The sequence below is a fragment of the Gopherus evgoodei genome, chromosome 14 (genome assembly GCF_007399415.2).
Source record: "Gopherus evgoodei ecotype Sinaloan lineage chromosome 14, rGopEvg1_v1.p, whole genome shotgun sequence".
NCBI lineage: Eukaryota > Metazoa > Chordata > Testudines > Testudinidae > Gopherus > Gopherus evgoodei.
In genome coordinates, this window is record NC_044335.1 from 20,765,184 (window position 1) to 20,788,950 (window position 23,767).

At 40.0% G+C, this 23,767-nt stretch overlaps 1 protein-coding gene across 3 annotated transcripts in view; it reads left to right on the forward strand.

Moving 5' to 3' along the window:
- STK4 (serine/threonine kinase 4) overlaps positions 1-23,767 on the forward strand; it is an 81,629-nt gene that overhangs the window by 8,772 nt on the left and 49,090 nt on the right. For all 3 annotated transcript variants that reach the window (XM_030533827.1, XM_030533828.1, XM_030533829.1), the window contains exons 4-9: positions 1,250-1,364; positions 1,935-2,099; positions 2,544-2,711; positions 3,845-3,982; positions 4,976-5,104; positions 8,923-9,109. In XM_030533827.1, the coding sequence (XP_030389687.1) occupies positions 1,250-1,364; positions 1,935-2,099; positions 2,544-2,711; positions 3,845-3,982; positions 4,976-5,104; positions 8,923-9,109 (902 nt within the window). The remainder of the gene's footprint in view (positions 1-1,249; positions 1,365-1,934; positions 2,100-2,543; positions 2,712-3,844; positions 3,983-4,975; positions 5,105-8,922; positions 9,110-23,767) is intronic.

Below are 23,767 nucleotides of genomic sequence, written 5' to 3' on the forward strand. Positions count from 1 at the left end.
TAGCGTGCCTCCACCTGAGTTCCACTTGTGTGTTTCACTTTGCATATGCACAGGCTAGTGTGCTGTCTGCAAAGGTGACAGAATTTGCAGAGCCATCACTAGTCTGTGCAGATTTTAGTGCATTAAAATACACGACTAAGTCAGCGGATACTCAAAATTACTCTTGCACAAGTGGGGTAGTTGTGTTATGGAAGTCAGGCCCTGTGTATCTCATTGATTTCACTCATTTCCTTTGGGAAAACTGTCAGAGCAGAAAAGCTTATGAAGAGATCACTTACACAACTGCCCTCCTGCCACAAAAGTGTTTCCCTTGGATAAATACTTAAAAGCCACAGACCATTTCTAAATCCTTACTTATTTTCATGTTAAGCCTCTAGTCTGACTGCAACTGCATGCAAGCAAAAAAGCTTAACATGAATGAGATTTTCAGTATTAAAATGTGGACACACTGATTTGTAATTCTGCCGAGTACACTTCTACAGCTGTTCCCTCTTCCTTCTGGTGATTGTTGTCTGACGAAACAAAATGTAACCTTTTTAGAACCTGTTCATAAAGTATTCTGTGAATTAATTTACAAAAATCATTAGGCTTCTTTGAGTGTTTTTGTTTTTAAAAGAGAGAGTATAAGACCTAAAATGGGACCTTCCATTCTGCTCAACTGCTCGCCACTTGTGACCGCTAGGGATAGTGAATCATGGAAGAACTCTGTTCTCTGCGCAAACATTCTGGGAGACTCCTACATGGTGACTAACTCTTCTGATATCAAAATTTAAATTCTTACATGAGAGATTCATAGAGCAGAGATAATTTATTTTTGGTCCTTTTTATAACTGTTCCATTTTTGACAGCCTTTGGCTTCTTTCTAAAGGACAGAGGGTCATCCTTATGATCTGATACATTAATATAGAGTAGGTTATTGCTTCTTGGGCAGTCAGGCGGCAACTGTAGATAAGATAAACTGTAAAGACCTAACTCTTATTAGTTTAATAAAATGCTCATGTCTCAGAACTAAATTGCAGAACTGGGAAGAATGGTTGTTACGGTATTTAAGAGGAAATCCCCAAATGGAGGATATGAGCATTTCCTGCAAACTCTTAACCTTGTAATACATTCAGCCTTAAGTCTGGGATCCCAAGTCTGACCCTGAACTCTTAGCATCTTTTTTGGCTGTGCTTTATATTGTGCTCCTATTTATAAAATTGCTTTCATTAACACCATCTGACTCTTTTTTTTCTCTAATTTTCCATAGTCCCCATGTAGTCAAGTATTATGGCAGCTATTTTAAGAACACGGACCTGTGGATAGTCATGGAGTACTGTGGAGCTGGATCTGTGTCTGATATTATTCGATTACGAAATAAAACAGTATGTCCTTTCCCCTTACAATCCATATTTATACAATGTCAAGCTTTAAGTATCCAGTCTAAATAGTACATATTTTATATTCTACTAAGTAGCTTTGTAGTAGTCTATGCATAGTTCTTTGGCCTGATTTTTCAGAGCATCTAGAGCTCTCATTAGCTATCCTGTGAGCTGCAAGCGCCCAGCACTCCTGGAAACCAAGATGTTTAACTAGGTAGCTAACTTGATCATTCAAGATAATGTAATTGCAGTTTGAGTAAGTTTTCTGATTAAAATGATCTGTATGTCTGGAAAAATGGAATCCTGATTTTCAGTGTTGGGCTTTTTATAGCTGATCATGTGTAGTTACATTGGTGGTGTAATATCAAGTTACCCGTAAAAGGGCCATGCACACACAATACATGAAGGGAGACCAAGTAAGCCAGCTGTACTGTGCATAGATAATACTGCATCTTGGTAACTGAAACTGCATAGAATTTTCTGCTAGTTAGTATGGGAGTCTTGTATTTGTATTTCAAGGAAATGTCGGTCTTCGGCATAAGATACCAATCTAACTGCTTTTTCTTTCTTTAGTTGACAGAAGAGGAAATAGCTACAATAGTACAAGCAACCCTCAAAGGACTAGAATATCTGCATTTTATGAGGAAAATACACAGAGATATCAAAGCTGGAAATATATTACTAAATACGGAAGGACATGCTAAACTTGCAGATTTTGGGGTAGCGGGCCAACTTACAGTGAGTAAAATTGTTACTTTGGTTGTGTATGTAGAAATTTCTCATTCAACCTGCAGGTAGAAGTGAAACACTTACTGGAGAGATTATACTAAATTCAGCTGTTTATAGCACTTCCATGAATGCAGTTGCCATGCACTACAGTGGGGCCCAGAGGAGGGAGAGGCGGCAGGCTGACACTCTGGCTTTCTTGTTCACAGAACTAAAGCACCAAAACAGTTGTGTGTAGTAGCACATACTGTAGTAACACCTACTGTCTTCTACTGAGTCCCCACACAGTTCTGCCAATGCATCTCAAGCCTGATGTGCAAAATTCCTTATATTTCAGTCTTACTGAGTAACTTTTGTGTATAATCTTTAGGGACAGTGTTATTTATTAGTTGGCAAACTTGTTTCTTCTGCTTGCCAAATAGTCTGTTCTTCTGCCCCACTTCCCTTCCATTTTAGGATACCATGGCAAAACGGAACACAGTTATAGGAACCCCATTTTGGATGGCTCCAGAAGTGATCCAAGAAATAGGGTATAACTGTGTAGCAGATATCTGGTCACTGGGTATCACTTCAATAGAAATGGCTGAAGGGAAACCACCATATGCGGATATTCATCCAATGAGGGTAAGGACTGAGGCCTCTTCAAATATAACTCTCTCGCAGAATGCAAGTAGCCTCTGTTGGCAGTTAGCTGATTAAACATTTTACAAGATGCTATCTAGCTTTTGAACCTAGAGAAAATGAGCAAGCTTTCTCTCTCATTTTTTTTTAACCTGTGCTTTTCAATATTTAGTAAAATGAGAAAAAAAATCTTCAAAGGAAAATCTGCCAACTTGATTCTTTTGTGTCAAGCATGTGAAATTACCAGGTTTGTTCAGAATGTGTGCTTGGAAATGGGGTAATCTTGAGTTTGATCCAAAGTGATTTTTTTTTTTTTTTTTTTTTTTTTTTTTTTTTTTTTTGTCACAGCCACCAGTAAACACAGTTTTTCATGGTCATCATCATCATAGCTTATTGGTCCAAAATATCAGCCAAGATCTGGTGTTATCACTTATCTTGAATAGTTCCTTGGGAGTACAGCACGTTGCTAGAGGCATTGTGTCAATCGATGCTCCAGTCTTTGCTTAGGGTTTCCACATTCACCTGTGGGGAGTCCATTCCTCCACTTCCACTTGGTCATATTGTTTCCAGTCTTTTGTCATCCTAATTCTCACTAGATTTAGAGTACACCAGTGTTTTTGTTCGAGATCAGTTCCTGTAAGGAGATGTTCTGAAGGAACCAGGTTCTCCAAGATCATTGGTAATTCCCACCATTTTGTTACTCCATTGCTTTCCACTGTGGTATTTTGAGTATGGGATTTTTTAGAGGCAAAGCTCTTTTGGGAGTTCCACCTCTTGAGTGATGGAATGTGTCCATACAGTGAGTATCCTGTATTATGCACCTGTTTTTCTCTTTCCTTTTTCGTAAAGGACTTTTAATGGTTTAAAATGGCAAATGTCACCCTCTATGCAAAATAATGGCTTTGCCATAGGAGGAAACGCCGGTGCGGTGTACAAATCTCTTGTTCTCTTCGGGGAGGAATGTACATAGCATTGGCATACGGACTTGAGAAGCCACAGAGGGTTTTGGTACATGAATAACTTTGCAAGTGTGTGTCCCTATGCTTCGATTAAATGTTTGTCTGTTCTGTATTTTTTATCTTTAAGATTTCCAAACTCGAACACTAGAACAATACTTATTTTATTTTTATTGTCAGGCAATTTTCATGATTCCTACAAACCCTCCTCCGACATTCCGGAAGCCAGAACTCTGGTCAGACAACTTTACGGACTTTGTAAAACAATGTCTTGTGAAAAGTCCTGAACAAAGAGCCACTGCCACACAACTTCTCCAGGTCTGGTATTTGTTACCTGGGATGCTCTCGGAGGGTATCAGAGGGAGTTCTTAACTAAACAAATCGCAGTGCAGGCAATGAGTATTTGTGCAATTTGAGATGTTGGTTTCCCTTCATGCTTCCCCTGTACAACTTGTACAGTGTAAGATCAAGTTGTGTGAGGTTTTTTAAACCTTTTGTTTCTGCCTGCTTTCTATTCCCATACTCATACACACTTTGTGCCCCCGGGCTTTTGTCAGTGTTTCAAGATTTTGAGAGTGAAATCCTGGCACTTAACTATTAAGCAATACAGTTTATCCCTTAACTAACCCTATGCTTAGAGAAGAGCCATATCTAATTATGTTAATGTCAAAGTCCTCCATTTCCTAGCTATCCCAACTATTGCCTCTAGTTGTTCGGTGACCTCAGAGGCTACTGCTTACAGAGATACAAGCAAAGCTAGTCAATTTCTAAAGCTCTCTGGGTTTTAATAACTAACCTTCCTTTACTGTCTTTGAGCTAATGGAGGTTACCTGCCCTCTGCACCATGTTAGAGGAGCCCCAGTTCTTTCCTCTAAAGTACCTTTTCCTTTCCCTGACAGAGGTGCATCTTGGTTTCTGAAGCACTGTCCAGGGATTATCTCTGTGGCTTTTCAGTTAATCCTTAGAATGTCAGAAACAGAAGGCAAATAACAAAGGCAGACTGTTGGCCTATTACTGGGAAGCGATAACCATAGTGTTATCTTAGGTGTTATGAATTACTTCATTTCTAGATTTGATTGTTCAGAAATAAAGTATAAATGCAGGGTCATGCAGAAATGCCCCTGTAGTATGACTCAGTACGGATCTCTCATTCTCCATCACTAAAAGGGTAAATTATGAAATAAAAGTTTGTTTTTACTTGGTTGTGTACCCCAACTGTAACTCAGCAGGGATGGGCATAGCTATGGATAACAGCGTTTTACTGCTTTGTCGTCTTATCTGCTGCTTATAAAATATATCCTACTTTTTTAGCATCCATTTGTTAAAAGTGCCAAAGGAGCGTCAATCCTGCGGGACTTGATTAATGAGGCAATGGATGTGAAACTGAAACGTCGGGAAGCACAACAGCGTGAATTGGATCAAGATGATGAAGAAAACTCAGTGAGTTTTTAATGGACACAATAACTTTAAAATACTGATGCTGACATGTGCAAGTAGGTTCCTGTCCCAAACTGCTCTAAAGTAGTTCACATATTTGGTAGAGTCTAAAATTCCTTCCTCCTGATTATTGTCGTCCTTTGTATTATCATAACACCAAGGAGCCCTAGTCTTGGATTAGGATCCCACTGTATGCTTCAATACAGAAATTAACAATAATACTACATAGTGTTCAGCTCAGTCTCTGATCCCAGCGTTGATTTGTTCCTGGGTTTTCTAGCTTAGGAGTGCTCAACTCCTGTCCTGTAGCGGCTCTCCATTAGCCCGCTCCCACCTCCTTTATATTCAACCATATTGAGCTATGTGCCTTAGTGAGTCAGCAGAACATAGACACAGCACCTACCACAGGACTATTACTAGCCCAGCGAAATATTTTAAAGATATGTAATAAATTTGTAGAAGACTTCAAATACATTTTCCTGGCTGGATCAAGTTTTTCCTGTAGTAGAGAGGCCTTTTGTTTGTAGCCTTCAGTGTTTTCTATTTTGTCATATAAGTGTGTTTTTCTTCATACCATTTTCCTGATTTAGAAACCCCTATATAGAACGTTCATACTGTACAATAGAAACAGACACAAGTTTAAGGTGAGGGGATGTGTGCTTAGACTTCTTTTGATGGTGTAGTGCTGTGAACTTTTTTTCAGTTGAGGGAGTGAGATTCCAGAGTTGCAGACCAACTAATTGCTTGTTCATATGCTACATTTTGACTTTGAATAAGTGTTGTCATGTGAGTGGTGGTTTTTCAAAAGCCATCTTGAAGCATGATCTGTCAGTTTCAACCTGACTGAATAAAATGGACAAGGGATGGCCATTCTATAGAGCAAGCCTCTTCTGAAGCTAGATTTGAATAGCATGATTTGCAGTGAAATATAGGTATGCTAAATGCAGTGTTTCCTCATCGAAGTTAGGGCTGCATTGTGCTTTGGGATGGAAGTAATCTTAACTCAGTGTCACCATGATACTGACTTTAAGGTATGTGCAGCTGCTTATATGCCTGAATTGTGATACACTGACAGCTGGTGCCAGATAGTTGGAGGTGAAGGGATTCCTCTAGTGTAAATGTTTTCCTGTGGCCTCCCTACCCTGCTGCATTACAGCTGCTAAAGAGAAAGTTACCAGAAGCTACCATGGCACTATAGGTTTTCTGCTGCAGCTTCTCACAGTGCTGGAGAGGGAATTTATTGCCCACCTGCAGTAAAACTTCGCTCCACCCTCTCCCCCACCCCCCCATTAACTCTTGTAGTTCATCCTTTTCCCAGTTTTTTGGTTTGGTGTTCCAGGGGTTTGGCTGTGAACTACTGGCACCCTTAATAGGACAGAGGCCTCAGACATGGAGGCACTGGAGGAGGGCAGGGTGTGCTACCACATGTTGAGGGTGGTGAGACCTTGTATTGTAGCTCTGTGAGAAGTATGCGCATTAGCCCTGTGACACTAGCTCAGATCACAAAGACCACAATCATGTATACAAAGCAACTGGGGGTGTACCACTTATAACAAATGACCTGTGAACATCATGGCTGTTTGTTAAATTCATGGCAGTGTCAAATATTGATTTATTTCTCTTCCCCCCCCCACCCCCCCCCCCCCGAATATGCATGGCTGCTGAGTCCTCCCCTCCAGCGCCGCCTGCCCCCCACCCCACCAAACTGCTGCAATTTTTTCCAACAGCAGGGAGGTAGAAGTGGGCATCTGCATGCACTTGTCTCTTGCTTAGTGCAGCTCATAGCACTAGGCAGGCATTGTGTTGGAGCAGTAGTTTGGGGGCTGGATTTGGTGACTAGTTTTATGCAAGGAACTGTAGTCAGCGCCACAACTGCTTGGAATCTGTGCTACGAGCCACACCAAGCACAAGATCGTACATGCCCACTTCCAGCTCCTTGCTACTGGAAAAATTGCTTCAATTTTTCCTTGTCCTGCTCCCTTCTGACCAGTGGCTTTAAAACTGTACAGCTCCCGGCCTTATACTGTGATATACCCAGCAAGCCAGGCTGCCTAAAGGCCGGTGCCTGAATGTTGCTTTCTCTCTGAGGGCTATGAACAGCATATTGCCAGCAGTTGCAAGTTACCACGCAGCTCTTTCTAAGCAATCACCTTTATTCTTAAGTAAAGTCATTACAGAGAAAACGGAGAAGTTTATACACGTGCTCTAAGCTTACCAGAGGTCACCTATCAGTCTTTCTGTTTTAGCAGGGCCCCATGTCTTTGCAGATTTTCTACATGTGTTGGGATCCCCCTTGCTCAGAAGGTCCTGTCCATTTGCTGGATCAGAGAGAAGGCCGAGTTTAAATGCAGCGTTTTTATGCCAAAAGCTTTTTCTTTTTTTCTTTTTTTTTTCCCTTTTGGTCTGTTGGCCTCTGGAGTGCCCGCTTTGAACTAAGCGACAGTGTCTTGTGGCACCTTGCAGACTATCATAAGTATTGGAACATGAGCTTTCATGGGTGAATACTCACTCGCATCTGGCGAAGTGGGTGTTCACCCACGAAAGCTCATGCTCCAAAATGTCTGTTAGTCTATAAGGTGCCACAGGATTCTTTGCTGCATTTACAGATCCAGACTAACACAGCTACCCCTCTGATACTTGACACTTGGAACTAGTATGTGCAAGCCTCCCCAGGGTTGGTACCTCTTTAGTGTTTTATAATCCTGAGTGATTCTCCTTAATCACCCCCCCGATACACACACTCACTATTCTTTTAGTTCCTGGTGAAGTTGTGCAACCCTCCCTTCCTCTGGAGTTGTGTACAGTCCCTGGCCCACAATGATACATGACCAGTCATAACCATCATAACAGTATGTTCTCCCAAAGGTACTGCATGGGATTGCAATATTTGTCACAATGTTAATGTGTCGTAACAAATTGAAAAAAAATATTCTCTAAAAAAATGATTGGGTTTGATTTTAGTGTACGATTCTTTTTTTTTTTTTTTTTTTTTTTTTTTTTTTTTAAACCCTTGCAAATTCAGTTCATTTCAGTTCCTTAAGAGTTTATTACTAGTGATAAACTATTTTAAATCTCAGATTCTGAAGACTGGCATGATCTCTTTTGATCTTCAGCATGCACATACACACTATATACTGAATACCTCTGCTATCTAATAACTGTTCAGTGATCTCTAGATCATTTCAGAATGGGGTTTTAGTTCAACTATCATATCTGGCAATCTTAGGGCTTGTCTCCACTTATCGTGGATCCACGAGGGGTTGATTTAGAGGGTCTTGTAAAGACCCGCTAAATTGACCACTGATCGCTCCCCCATCGACTCCGATACACCACTGGAATGAGAAGTATAAGCATGGTATAGACTCCACAATAAGTCAACCTAAGTTCACGTAGCTGGAGTTGCGTAACTTAAGTTGATTTAACCCCATAGTGTAGACCTGCCCTTAGAAATAGTAAGGGCTGAATGAGTATTGCAACTTAATTACTCCTAGTGATAGGGCTCAGATGCCAGCTGGCTGCGTTGGGACGCTTGTACTGCTAATCTCTCTCCTGTAGTTAAGTGGAAGACTTCAGTCCTAGCATATTTCTAACAATAGATAAAGCTAGAGGAAAAGGAATGGAGAAGATATTTCATTACCCATTTGGGAATAGGAAGGGGGGGGGAAGGCATAATTTGTTGCATCTTGCTGACTTTACAAAATTTTTGTAAGATTCTGATTCCAAAGAAATATTGGAAGTTGGTACCAATTCCCTTTGAATGTTGCCACTCTTTTAATAAGATTACTTTGATCAGTAAATGCGTGTCTTGCATCCTCCTACAGGAAGAAGATGAAACAGATTCGGGTACCATGGTCCGGACAAGTGGAGATGAGACTGGTACTATAAGAGCTGCCAGTACAATGAGTGATGGAGCCAACACCATGATAGAACATGATGGAACGCTGGAATCCCAGCTGGGTACAATGGTAATAAACACGGAAGACGAGGAAGAAGAGGGGACCATGAAGAGTAAGAACTCCTTATTTTTAATGATTAAATAGTCCCTGATTCACACAGAGATTAAAATACAAAAGTTGAAGTGGGGAAAAACATATGATGTATGTGGTCAAAAAGTACAATGAGGCCATAGTAGGATGAAATGTCAGCAGAAGGGAGAAAGCTAAATGTAATGGAAAGTTAAGATTATTACAATACATGTTTTATGTACGGCAGCTAAGGATGTTTTAATTAAAGTGAGTAATAGCTTTCAGCAAGCTGCTCTGCCTATGGAAGATACTAGTTTTAGGGTAATTTATGTACGTTCACTATACCATTTATTGTAGATTGCTCTTAGTGTTGCTCTAACTTCCCTTGACAAAACATACTAAATAATTATAAATTACCAGTTAAACCCCAACCTGGGTTTTCTAATTTTGAATTCAGTTAATAGTTTTTCTATTATGGCATGTCTGCCTCGGTTCCTGTTTTGAAGGAGATGTGCTGTCTGAAGTTACTAGATGCTCTCAGTTGTCATGGTTCCACTCAGTAGATGCAAGCATTTTATTAGGGAGACTTTACTTCTAAAAAGTAAAATATTATTGGCTATTTGTATTGTGATTGTGCCTTGGGTTCCCAATCGTGAATCAGGGCCTATTGTGCTAACACTGAACAAAAAGGTGATGCCTGCCCTGAAGAGCTTGCAATCTGAGTATAAAATAAGACAACCGGTATATACAGTATACAGGGAGAACACAAGGTAACAACAAAACAGGTCGGCATGACAAGTAGCGGTCACAGCACACCAGCTGTCTAGCACTGTCCGGGAGGGTGGGGGTGAGACGGTGTTTTATGTAGGCATCGTGGCAGAGGAGAGATTTAAGGAGGACAATGCAGTGGCTTGCAGATGTTTACAGGGATTTCCTTCCTGGCACTGAGGTGACATGGGAGAAAGTGCAACAGTACTTGTTTTTTAAAATATAAAAAATAGGCAATGAAGGTTGGCGTTGATGGAAAAGCAGAGGTGGGGGTCTATACCTCAATAGTGTACAGTATGCTGGGTAGGATGGGAATAGGCCGTAAGGGCCTTAAGTAAAGATGGGTGGGTAGCTTGTGTTTCAGCAGGGAGAGCCAGTGGACAGGAGTAAAGAGGTATGAGTGATGCAGGAGAAGCAACAAACCAGGAAAACTACCTTTGCATTGACTTTTTTTTTTGTGAGTGTAAGTGGTGCAAGATTGCATTGACCTAGGCTGGAAAGAAGGTGGCTGCAATAGTTGAGATGCAAGATGTGGCTCTGGATGGGGAGATTTAGCTGAGGGATTGGAGAGGAAAGGCTACATCTTAATGATGTAAAGTAGTAAGACGTGACAGTCTTTTAAGGCTTACCTTTTAAGCTGATATGGTGGTACAGACTAATGGTTTAATTTCTTCTGTGATTGTATTTAAAACATGATGGTTTGGAGAAATGCTGGTTCAAACAGGCACCTCTTTCAGCATAATCAGGAGTTGGAGAGATTCAGCCTCAGCCTGACCTGTGAAAGTTTTGCCTGTTGTGGGATTTTCATGACCCAAGTAGAGACCTGGGCTCCATCATCTGGAAAACACTTGCTAAGCATAGTAAACATTCTAGGGAGTGGCAAGGCAAGTCAGTCCTTGAAGGAACTGGGTCTAAGCCTGCTTGTGGCTTTAAAGATGAACTAGATAATGGAATCTGTCTAATTGGTATGACTTATATTTGCAGCAGTCAATTCTTAGGAGGCAGCAACTGCATGCTGCGTGAGCACCAGGTACAGTGGGTTGCAGTTAAATAACATTGATACAAGTGATCTGGGAAAATGTCCTCTGCTTTCAATAGGCGTGGTGAGATTTGTTCAGAATGGAATAGCCTTTGTAACACTCAAATGTCATGTGACTCATTGTCACTTATTTATGACCGTAATGTGCGTATTTACCATTAATAATGCTGGAGGTCTGTTTACTATTGGAATCAGTTGTGATCCAGACAGTAGTGTGGAGCATCAAACCATAAACTCAGTTGCTGCAAGACCTATACTTCAGTGCTCTGGTTGTGTTTGTCATTCTTAATTTACCTCTCCTCTCTGTGTTGTATGTTATCCTGATGCAAACATCCGTAGAAAATTTAACTATAGTGTATATAATCCATGTGGCATAGCTGGTGCTGGAGGCTGAAACTTTTACAAATAAATAGGCATGGTGTGGTGGACCCACTGCCCTGGTAAGCTTGCGTGGGGAAACAGGTGGTGCAGCTTCACCTCTAACAATTGTAACAGGGACATACGTTCCAGCACTCCCTTTCTTACTGTTCTTCATTAGCTACTCCCTCTAGGTTGATCGATTTTTGACTGCTACTATTTAATCTATAACACTGTATTTTAACCAGTTTGGAAGTCTATCTGATTTGTTTAGTTTTGAGAGGTTCATAAGCTGATGTGTTTTATTTCACCACAATTGGAAGAACCTTGGTCTTCATTTGAAGTACCTGTTCTTTGGAGAACTGTATCTCTTAGCAGCAGCTTCACTTAATCTAAGCTATAGATTGGCTTCATTAGTCGGGGTGATCTGCTGAAAGTTTTTCCTTACTACACAACCTTTGCCTTTCGACCGCTGAGCCCTCATTTCTGGCTTAAAATGCCTCTCTGGGAAAGGTGAAGTGCTTTGTTACATGTGGCAGGCAGTGCTCTCTCTACTGGTTTCATCGAATGTTATTCTCAACAAACAGGAAACAACAAGCCTGCAAGACAAGATTAGCACTAGCCATACGAGAAATGACTTCTAGTTGAAAAGTTTTACACATGGAGTATTTGCATGAAAGGAATGTAGATGAGATACAGTGACCTTGGGACATAGACTCTAAAATGTATTCAAAACAGGAAAGTGAGTCCATGCATAGCTTAAATGCTTTAATATTTAGGAGGCTGTTCGGGTATTCAAGATAATCTAGCTCTTATTGCTCAGGCTATAGAGAATGCAGTGATAAACAGAGGGACAGTGTTAATGCTTGTCCAAGAATAAAAGGTGTGGGTAAAAATTCTTCATATACTCATGTAGCATAAAGTATATTTGATTAACTTAAGCAATTTTGCAGTCTTAAAAGATGGGTACATGGAATGAATTAGGTTCATTTCCCCCAGAATTCCAGAAGAAACCTGGTCTCATTCTAGCTAGTATTTTTCAGAGTTTACGGGGAATTAAAAATCCTTTGTAGGGTTAGTCCAGAAATCCTTTGATGCCTTAAGATGACCTTGCCATTTTCAGATGTTAGACAACAGCAAGTCTCTTTTGGAGCTGATGCTTGAGATAAAGGGCTATCTCAAGTGTCTTGAATGCCTGGTGTACAGCCGTGCACACAAAGATAGTTACCGAACATTTACAGCTCATTGAGGGATGCAGAGTTTAAAATGATGGGTACGGTTTGACTCTGCAGGAGGGTATACGCTCCTCTACTCCTCACAGATTGACTTGGAACAGGGTCACTTTGGATGAAGCAGGGGAGAATGATAGTGCTGAACTGGAAAAGGTGTGAAGAAAGGGAAAAATCGCTTCCTTCCTCCCCCAGTTAAGAACTTTTTCTCATGGAAATCTGTTCCTGCAGACTTGGAGTTTTGACAATACTGGAAATATCTTATAGATGCTTCAGTTGGGTACAATGAACATCTTCAGACTCTGTGGTTGTCTTGCTCCTTAATGCTCTCTCACATTTGTGCTACCAGTGTAGTCGTGGCTAGCTTGTTTTATTTTTTATAGGGAAGGTTTGTTCCTTCTCCTAAAGCAAGTTTTTCCTTCCTTCCTTGCATCTTAGCATTGTTTCCGAGGGCTGCACTGGTGATCTGAGTTTAAGTCCTCAGTTACTGAACTCGCATGGAAACGATCAATACAAAGATTTGTGACTTTAGTAGGAGGTGCATTGGCCCCTTCCAGGAGTGATGTGGGGCTGGGGGAAGGCAGGGAGCCTTCCTTAGCCTTGCTGAGCTGCTGCCTGGGAGCCACCTGAGGTAAGTGCTGCCTGTCAGGAAGCCAAACCCTAGCCCTGAGCCCTCTTGCAGAGCCAGCACCCCAAAACCTCTCCTGCACCCCAACCCCCAGACCTGAACCCCATCCCAGAACCAGCACCTTACACACCCCTCATGCATCCCAAAATTCTGTCCAAGCTCAGACCCGCCCTCCTGCACCCAAACTGCCTCCCAGAGCCAACACCCCAACCCTCTGCCCCCCTCCCACACTGTGAACCTCTCAGCCCCAGCCCAGAGGCCCCCCCACCCCCCAAATCCCAACTCCCCTGTCCCAGCCTGGTGAAAGTGAATGAGGGTAGGGGAGAGCAAGCAAAGGAGAGAAGGGGAGATGGACTGAACAGGGTTTCAGGGCAGGGGTGGGGCTTCAGGGAAGGGGTAGGGTAGATCCTGGATTGTCCTTAAATTCAAAAAGTGATCTTGGGTGTAAAAATGTTGGAGACCACTGGATTAGACCAGCTAAGAATAATTGTGTATAAGCTTTTTACAAATCACTTAGGAAGAAGTACTTTTATAGGACTTTTCCCAGGAATTCATTAGGTCTGTCAAATGAAAACTCTTTTCCACTCAATGGCTTTTTAGACTCACCATCTCTCGGTGAAGACTTTTTTTCTAACAAGAGGGAGCACATAGTAATATGCTTACAAATTGATATAGAACTCTGCAAACTCTGGCTTTTTTGCTGAAATTTCAAACTTTGGCAAATATTGATTAGCTGTAAGTAATGGGGGGAAGTCTGCTTTTATAGCAATGGGAAGAAAGCTGACTTATATTTCAGTGTTAGCATGACTGAAACAGGATAATAGCCTGTGACAAGGAGAGAAATGGCAAATCAGGCATCTGTGTACAGTAGTTTACTATAATTTAAATGGTTGCCCCAAGGGGATGGGGACTAGGGCTATTTAAGTTGAGAATCTGTTGTTCACAAACAGAAAAGATACTGAGTTTGTCCTTCTAAAGAATCTGAGTAATATGGCTTATCAGGTTTTAAAGGGATCAGAAATCTAAAGGGTTTTTGTTTTAAGAAAAAAGCCTATAATGATTCTTTCAATTTTGAGTATTTTCCCAAACCGCTGCTATCACTTTTTAACTATTCACTAACTTCACACTAAGGGAAAAATGCTACCAAAATTCTGTTTAAACTTGGTTGGGAGAGGGATTTGCTTTTTGATGTAATTGATACATTAACTTACAAAGTTGAACAATGCTAAACCCCTTCATTTTTGGCCTACTTCAGTTCACTTACCTTCACTTACATCGCTTCTTCAAAACTCTGTGGTCCTTACAAACTGAAAGTAAATAGTTCTGTCCTCAAGTTTCTCTCAGTATAGAAGATGCACATGGTAATTTTACTTTCACAGATGAAACACCCAACTTCAAAACCAGCATTTATTTTGTGGTTAGGGACATCCTACAATGGCTACTGCAGTTGTTGGCTGTGTTTTAGCATCTAACCAGAAGAGGGAGCTCCAGAACAAGCTGCTGGCAGATGCTGTTGGAATTGGAAGCTCATCTTCCAAACACTTGGAAGTGTCAGAGGACTTCCTCAGTCTGAGGAATGAATTTGAGGTTCCCGGTGCAAGTGCTGTGGCAGCGTCACTCTTGTGCACACTAATGTCATGTACATGTACATTTAATGCCATAATTTCAAGAGGACCCAGGGCAGGTTGGTTTCATTCAGCATTTTTGCTCTTGCCGTCAAAGAAGTACCTACATTTAAAAAAAAAAAAGTCTTCTACACAGTTGGTTTATTGATTTAATCGTTTGGAAAATTACCATATCAGGTTAAAATGTAGCTTAAACTCCTTTTCCTTTCCTCTCCACCACCTCCAGTAGAATAATATTGAATTCCTAAGTGCAGCCCATTGCACTGTCCATATTAATATTCCTTTGTATAACTGTTTCCTGGGGAGATGGCTGGGCAGCAGTCTCTTAAGAATTTGCAAATGCCTTTCCTGTGAATTGCCTCAAATGCTCCATTTTTCCCCCAACTTATTTCCATGTTAATGTTCTCTTGATGTTCAGTTAAATTGATGGACCTGTAAAAAGTCATCAAACCAGCAACAGAATTCTTGAGGAAGGATTTTTTAAAATCTTAAATAGGTGAAATAATGGTATTTTTAATGCATTGGAATTGGAGAATTTTCATTAATTCATATATTAAGTGATCTGTCTTTCAAATGATAACTGGTCTAGCAATTCATGGTAAAGAGTGTTCAGGTGAATACAGTACAAAGATCTAAATTCTTTTACATAGCAGCAGTGGTGAGTAGAATCTTTCCAGGAGCCTGAAACTCCTGGGGGCTTATATTTTTGAGTAACTGCAAAATTGCATCAAAACTGGTTTTCGCTGCCCCTCTTCCACTCCCTCTCCCCCCTCCTTTTTTTTTTTTTTTTGCTGTCTTGTACCATTTAAAAGAAACAAAACAAAAAATCTGCTTTTTAAATGAAAAAGTCTGAGACATTGAAATGTCATATTTCAGACTCGGCTTTCTATGGAAGTTCTGGAATACAGTTTCCTCTAGCACCTCATACAGTGTGTAATGAAACTTTTCAGAGAGCCATACCTTCTGTTCTTAAATGAATTGGTTTGTTTTTTTTAGGCTTTGATCACCTAAATATACTAGATTTAAAGTGGACTTGTTATGTATAGGGTTGAATACAGAAGTACCAAAATCCATCACGTACTAATTTTGGCTGCTTAAATATTTTACAGTTGCTTGGTTTTGGTTTTCCAAAGATACTCAAAACAAAATATTCAAACATTTACAAAAAACACCCCACCTTGCCCCGCGCGCACACACAACAAACAGGTCACTAAATATCCTAGTCCTGAGGTCAGCAGCCTTTCAGAAGTAGTGTGCCAGTCTTAATTCATTCACCCTAATTTAAGGTTTCGTGTGCCATTAATACATTTTAACATTTTTAGAAGGTCTCTTTCTATAAGTCTATAATATATAACTAAACTGTTGTTGTATGTAAAGTAAATAAGGTTTTTTAAATGTTTAAGAAGCTTCATTTAAAATGAAATTTAAAATGCAGAGCTCCCTGGACAGGTGGCTAGGACCCAGGCAGTGTTAGTGCCACTGAAAATCAGCTTGCGTGCCGCCTTTGGAACCCATGCCATAGGTTGTCTACCCCTGTCTTAGTCTGTTGTGCATTAGCCTTTGAGTCTTTGATTTTTCTGAGAACTGCAGCTATTTAAACTGCACTGTTACACATCTTTTTTTGTTGTAAATCCATTGTTAACAGCTTACTTGATAAAAGTTTAATTGCTTTGGAACAACCTGTAATTTTAACATTTAAAAGCTAGCCTTCTGAAGCACTAAGGAAAGGCACTCATTTGTAATATTAGGAACTCTTGTTCTGCTCCGGGTATGGCTACACGTAGAATTTCAAAGCGCTGCCACGGCAGCGCTTTGAAGTGTGAGTGTGGTCAGAGCGCCAGCGGTGGAAGAGAGCTCTCCCAGTGCTGCACGTAAACCACATCCCTTACGGGTGTAGCTTGCAGCGCTGGGAGCCGCGCTCCCAGCGCTGTGGCACTGATTACACTGAGGCTTTACAGCTCTGTATCTTGCAGCACTCAGGGGGGTGTTTTTTCACACCCCAGTTGCAGCGCTGTAAAGTGCCAGTGTAGCCAAGCCCTCAGACACTGGAATAATTATTTCAGTATAGTCACAACAAATCTTATTGTCCTTTCTTGTTAAAACATCTACTAAACTACACTGTGAGCTCGGATTGCTAGTGGGGGGAAAAAAGTTGGTATTTCCTCTTTAAAGATAAATTTCACTAATATTCATGCAATTGATAAGTGTTTGTATTTAGTTATCAAAATTTCTTCTCTTATCTCTCAGGCTATTTGTGTGTGTATGTTTGTTAGTAGACACATTTCCTGCCATTTGCTAGTATTCGTAGTGCTGCTAGACACTGCTGAAAATCTTGTCTTATCCACATCTTGCTTTTATTACTTGCCCATATAATGGGTAGCACTTGAGATGAGGAAAACTGATATCTTGGCTCTTTTAGGACTAATGAGTAGAAGCATACCTGATGTGACAGGTAAGATAACTATACTGCCTTCGGGCTATAATCGGATCTCATAAGTGAAGTAAGAACTAGCTTCGTCAATACTTAAACCTGCCCTGTCTTTCTTAAAAGGGCCTGTCGCTGTGGAATGTAAGCATCAAACAAAACATATGATGAAACTTGAGTGTTCCAATGTTGGGTCTTGTGTATGAGGCTTTTTTTGTATACACGAGTGAGGTTCTTTATTGTAGCATACAAATGCAGCAGCATGGCATTAGCAGCTCTGATAGCACCGTACCCTGTCATTTGGATATGATGTAAAATATGCCTTCGTTTGTGATCATTAAAGATCCCCTGGCACTCCTCACAGAGTAGGTGCATTAGCCTGTCTTAGCTAGATTCCAAATCCAATGATTACATGAATTCCTCTGGCATTTCCAATTACATTTGAAATCTCTTCCTATGTCCTAAGCTAGCAAATGATTATGCTCTGTTAAGAAGCCACCTTCCATCCTAGAGATGGCAGCATTTCATTAATGAGTGAAAGTGGTTTTGTGTGTGTGCGTGCTGCAATTTTTTTAGGTGAGAAGAGCCATCTGAACATGTTAGTCTTGGTAATCTTGTGTTAAATGTGCAATATATTGATATTTTAACTTTAGCTAAAGTAAAACATTTAAGTGCCAACATTCAATAGACCTTTCATTAGTTAGAAGGCTAATTTTTCATGTAAAGCAATGACTTTTCTCTGTAAAAACAGTAATTTAAAATGCACAGCATAATTAAATGTGGGTGGCTTAGAAGGCATCCACTAGGTGTTACACTTGGTTATTGTTGCAAATGAACAAAGCACTATTTATCTGTACTTATGAGGCAGCTGTAGGTGGTTTAATGACAGTCGGTATCTGAAGTTGTTTAGTTGCCTGGTATTGAAATGGATGATGTGGTTATTGCAGAAGTATGTTATTAGCATTTTTCGGCTGTTCTTCAAAAGATGACTTTCCATAACACTACCTCCAGTTCATGTATTAGGTTATTCATCATCTTCAGTGGTATAGCTTTATATCTAAAATGAATTGGACCATTTAAAGGTAATTGGGACATAAAGCATTATAGCAATATGTCCTCAGATACTATGATGAGCATTGTATAAATACCTAAATTGACTAAACACTTCCTTCCTCACTGTAGCATTACACTGCTGCTGTTGATGCATGGTGAATATAAATGTCCACAAATGAGAACTTTCTTCCAGTACTGGGCATGTTCCCCTGTGCTAGTTATATTCTATATTGCTTTTCACCTTCATCTTAGCAGTACTTCTGGTGAAGATGACTGCTCTCTGTTTGCCTCCCATCTGTGCAACAGGAATATCATGTCATGTAGCTGTGAGTGCGGTCATGTAGACTAGCAGTGGGAGTACATATACTGCCATTTTGGTGCTGGCAAGAAAGTGATGTGTTTCTTAACAGTAGGTAATGATGTCTTCTAAAAAATCTGAAGGCTTTGCCCAACGGATTACGTTTTTTTAAATTGGAGTCTGAGCTACACACTTGTCCACTTTCAGTTCTTTGCATGCTGAATCTTGTACGTGGCCTCACCATTAATAAAGCCGATACTACAGGAACATAAATTCCATCCAGCATTCTGAAATTAGAAGCAGACATAGATGTTGAATTAGCAATCTTTAGAAGTATACGTTTGAGTGCCTTTATTGCTTTTACAGTACTGTGTAAGAAAGTATACTTGTGCTAGTGTACCTATGAATGCCAGTGATAGAAACTGGGAGAAGTTTTCTGGACACGAGCAATGGCTTGAGCAAGATGGGGAGCATGAGTAATGGATTCTGAGTAGCATACAGTGGGCCATATACCACAACAGTATCTTGAAAGATGAAGAGGAAAGAGTTGAATCATTTATGATTAGATTCAACTTTATCCCAAAATAATAAATCTCATCTGCAGGCTAGCTCTGACCAACCTGTCTCCTCTAAGAATAATTAGGAGTTTATTTCCTATGAGGACCCGAATAAACTGTGGAGGAAATGTCCTCCTCATGGGAACAAATAGTTTCTCAAATAAAATCTTAAAACTTCTTGGATCAAAGAGAGTGCCACTTCTAAGTTGGATTTCTTCTTACCAGCCATTACTTATGCTATTGAGGCTCTTTCTCCGAAGAGAACAGCAAACAATGTGGTATATGCATATCAGCTTCTGTCTTAAGCATTGTAAGTTTTTATGGCCACAAACAAGTAGAGACATTAAAAAATGGAGTTGCTGACACATCCGTATTCTCGTTCAGCTTTATACCAATCAAAATTCTGAGATTGTTGTGCACGAGACCCTAGATATGAGAGATTGCAACACATCCAAGTAAAGTTGCTTCTGGGTAAGCTTATGATATGGGCTAGGAATGAGTTATCCAATCAGAAGTTGTCACTGTTTCCTCTTTTTCTGCTTTTGTCTCCATTGCCAATACCTTCATGTATTTAGTCCAATGACTAAAGCAAACAAGCTGAGAGAGAAGAATTCCCTGTCAGAAAATCTTGTGGTGATGGATGGGGAGGAAAGCAGCCTCTGTCCCTTCATTTGCTTGCGGGCTAGTATAATATTGTCATAGTTCTTAATAAAACATAGTAAAAGATGATGTCAAAAAGGGTAGTCAGCAGTTTAACTAGCTTTCTTGCATCACAGAAAATGCACAGAGCCTTCTCTGTCACATGTACCATAGACTTTTTTGTGTCATTTAAGAATAAATATTCTCTCTTTGAATGAATAGAAGATACTTTATAGTTTACAAAATAAGTTAATTTGGATGTTTTCGATTAATTGTAATAGTCCTCTGTTGCTTTGCCGTGGTGGCAGGACCCACCAGGCATGGTTTAGATTTCTTTTGGGATTGAGAAAAAGTTCCTCGTAGTCGTGGCAAGACTTATCAGTGTATATTTAAGGAGCTGTGAAATGCGTGCCTTGCACTTCATGTGAGTGAATTCCAGTTCATGTTACTAAAGGGTAGGAAAGTAATTAATGGTGGTATACTATTAGCTGTAGTTGAATAAATTTGCCCCTCTGCTATGCTGTATGAAATGATACAGTTCTGTTAATCTTTATTAGTTTCTGTAAAAATTATCCCGAGTGGCTTTTAAACTTCAAGTATCGGGGGTAGCCGTGCTATTCTGTATCCACAAAAACCCTTAATTGAATGGGCCCTGTCAACACTGGTTCTCCACTTGTGAGATAACTTCCTTCTCTTCATGTGTCAGTATAATCGTGCCTGCATCTGTAATTTTCACTCCATGCATCTGAAGTGGGTTTTTTACCCATGAAAGCTTATGCCCAAATAAATCTGTTAGTCTTTAAAGTGCCACTGGACTCCTTGTTGTGTTAAACTTCAGTTATGGTTCTCTAAACCAACAGGACTCCACTGGCCATCACATACAGCCCCCAGCTAAAACCCCTCCAACGCATCATCAAGGATCTACAACCCATCCTGGACAATGATCCCACACTTTCACAGGCCTTGGGTGGCAGGCCAATCCTTGCCCACAGACAACCTGCCAACCTGAAACATATTCTCACCAGTAACTGCACACCACACCATAATAACTCTTGCTCAGGAACCAATCCATGCAACAAACCTCGATGCCAACTCTGCCCACATATCTACACCAGCGACACCATCACAGGACCTAACCAGATCAGCCACACCATCACTGGTTCATTCACCTGCACATCCACCAATGTAATATACGCCATCATATGCCAGCAATGCCCCTCTGCTATGTACATCGGCCAAACTGGACAGTCTCTACGGAAAAGGATAAATGGACACAAATCAGACATTAGGAATGGCAATATACAAAAACCTGTAGGAGAGCACTTCAACCTCCCTGGCCACACTATAGCAGACCTTAAGGTGGCCATCCTGCAGCAAAAAAACTTCAGGACCAGACTTCAAAGAGAAACTGCTGAGCTTCAGTTCATCTGCAAATTTGACACCATCAGCTCAGGATTGAACAAAGACTGTGAATGGCTTGCCAATTACAGAACCAGTTTCTCCTCTCTTGGTTTTCACACCTCAACTGCTAGAACAGGGCCTCATCTTCCCTGATTGAACTGACCTCGTTATCTCTAGCTTGCTTGCTAGCACACATATATATACCTGCCCCTGGATATTTCCATTACATGCATCTGAGGAAGTGGGTATTCACCCACGAAAGCTCATGCTCCAAAACGTCCGTAGTCTAATTAGCTACTGGTGATATCATTTGTCACCAAAAATTACTGTCTGACCTGACTTAAACTGCCAGAACATGAATTGTTTTTATGCACTAGTGCAAGGTTTGTGCATTTGGGTGTTCAGCACTTCATGGTATTGTTTTAAAACAAAATAGCCTGTTTTTATCTTCAACATTTTTAACTGAATACCTTTCTATTAAGTTTAGAGGGAAAGAACCAAATTTTTGTTTTGATAAACTTTAGTCTTCCTATCAGGAAAATATACACATGCTCAGTATCTAACTTCTGTAATATAATATTGCTAACTTCATAAGCCAACATTTTATGGGTTTAGATAGAATTATAGTTCTGTATATGAATGTGTGCATTAGCAAATTGGCATGGCTGCAGGTTAAACATTTAATTTTAAAATCTTAATGTACTTGCAATGCAGTTTCCCTGGCTCTGATTTGGAATGAGGAACATCTACATGCTTCAAGCATAGGTCTCTTTAAAACAGAACACAGATTTAAAGAATATGCAAGAGGTTATGCAGTCTTGAAGGAATATGTGTACATCTATCATAGTAACAGCTCTGGAACTTGCTTTCGGTGATGGCGGGCGGAATCACTATAAAGAGGGGGAAATAGTAAAACAAGGATTTTTTTTTTCTATTGCATTGGTTTCTATTTCCCATTTATTTTAGTAGGAGAGAAACATTCTTGTTACATTCATAGATTTACTACTCAGCAAGCTTACTTGAATAATAGGGTGGAGTTTTCAAAAGCAATCTACCTTTCCTATTTCTACTCCTATTGAAGTCTTCTGGTTTTGGAAAATCTCTTCCATAAAGTCCAAATGCTATTAGAGTTTATTGGGCAAAACTAATGAAGATTCAAAGCAGTGGCTATTTACTGGACGCTAGGCTGTATTAACAGTAATTCTGAAATTACTGTTAATATGGAGTACTTGGGATAGCACTGCTTTGGAATTCACACCTTTGGGTGTGAGAGGAGGGACTTTCCATACATGCTTTGTGATCTTCCCTTCACCTGAGCAGGCATGGCAGTGACATTTCACTGTTCTAACATCTGTCCCAAAATAGATTTTAAACATTAATATTTCTCAATTTTCAAAGAAATTATACCAACAGCACATTTGTGGGTTTTCTTTTTTCGTATTTCTTTTTGAGTAGGGACTCTGATCTTTATTCTTCATTTGGCACACTTTACAATAACGTGCTATGAGCACTTACGGTGCTAAATAAATATCCTAAACATGTAATAGACTGGAAAGGCTCCAACAGAGCTGTTGTGTTCCATTTCGTAATTAATATGGCTCCTAAAATGATGACTATATATTTAAATGATGGAACATTAACAGCTCCAGAGGAGTTATATTGATTCATCTCCATAAAAGGCTTTTTTTTTTTTAAGGTCCTAAGTACAAGCTTACATAAAGAAGTTACTCCAGTCTGACATGCATAGTGCCCACAGTATAACCAGTAGTGATTCTCCATCTCTCTCTGCACTTCATTTCTGTTAAACATTAATATTTTGATACCACCCTGTAATACTAGGAAATGTCTACTTGGCATAAATTGACAGACCCATTTAGTCTGGTGTCTTTTTCCAGCAGTGGCCAGTATCTGACACTCTTCTTTAGAGAATCAGATTTAGTTTTTAGTTTCTTCTTTTGGTTTCTATCAAAACCTTAAACGGAATTAAACAGGTGAACTTTTTATTGAATTAATAGCAGATGACCTTTCTGCAAAGCTGGTACTGATGTAAATCAGGATTATAAAAATAAATCTAGCATTCCAGAATGACATTGATTTGGTGTATTGTCTTTCCTTCTCAAGGAGCATTTCTGTCAATCTTGCTAAATAAGCAACCTGACTCTGAAATTCTAGTAGCAATTAAAATTGATAAAAATCCCCAGAGCTGTGCTAGATTTGTCATTTTACAGTCTTTTTCCGTTCATCATTTCCTTGTCAATTAGTAAATCTACATCTTAATCTGTTTAAATTATTCCAGTAAATCAATATTTAAGGTTAAAAATATATCCTGTACAAATGTACTTAATTGGTGGCCATTATAGTCTGAAGGTTATTGTATCCCTTCAAAGGACAAAGCTGACTTCATGGCTACTGGTGTCCAGTTTAATGTGGATGAGAAGTACAGTACATGCTTTCTTTTAACTATTGTAGAGTTATCAAAATCTGACCCAGAAGCTGCTTGTAGTCATTTGCCTTTTATTTGTATCCTTATGTTGCTCCTCTGTGTGGAAACAGAAATTTAGTTAACTAAACATTAGAAATTTGTAATTTGGTTTCACTGAAGTTACCAAAGGACCCTTCCATGACTGAATTAACTAGTGCAGTGATTGACTGCACCTACCCACGGATGTTACTGTGAGCAAC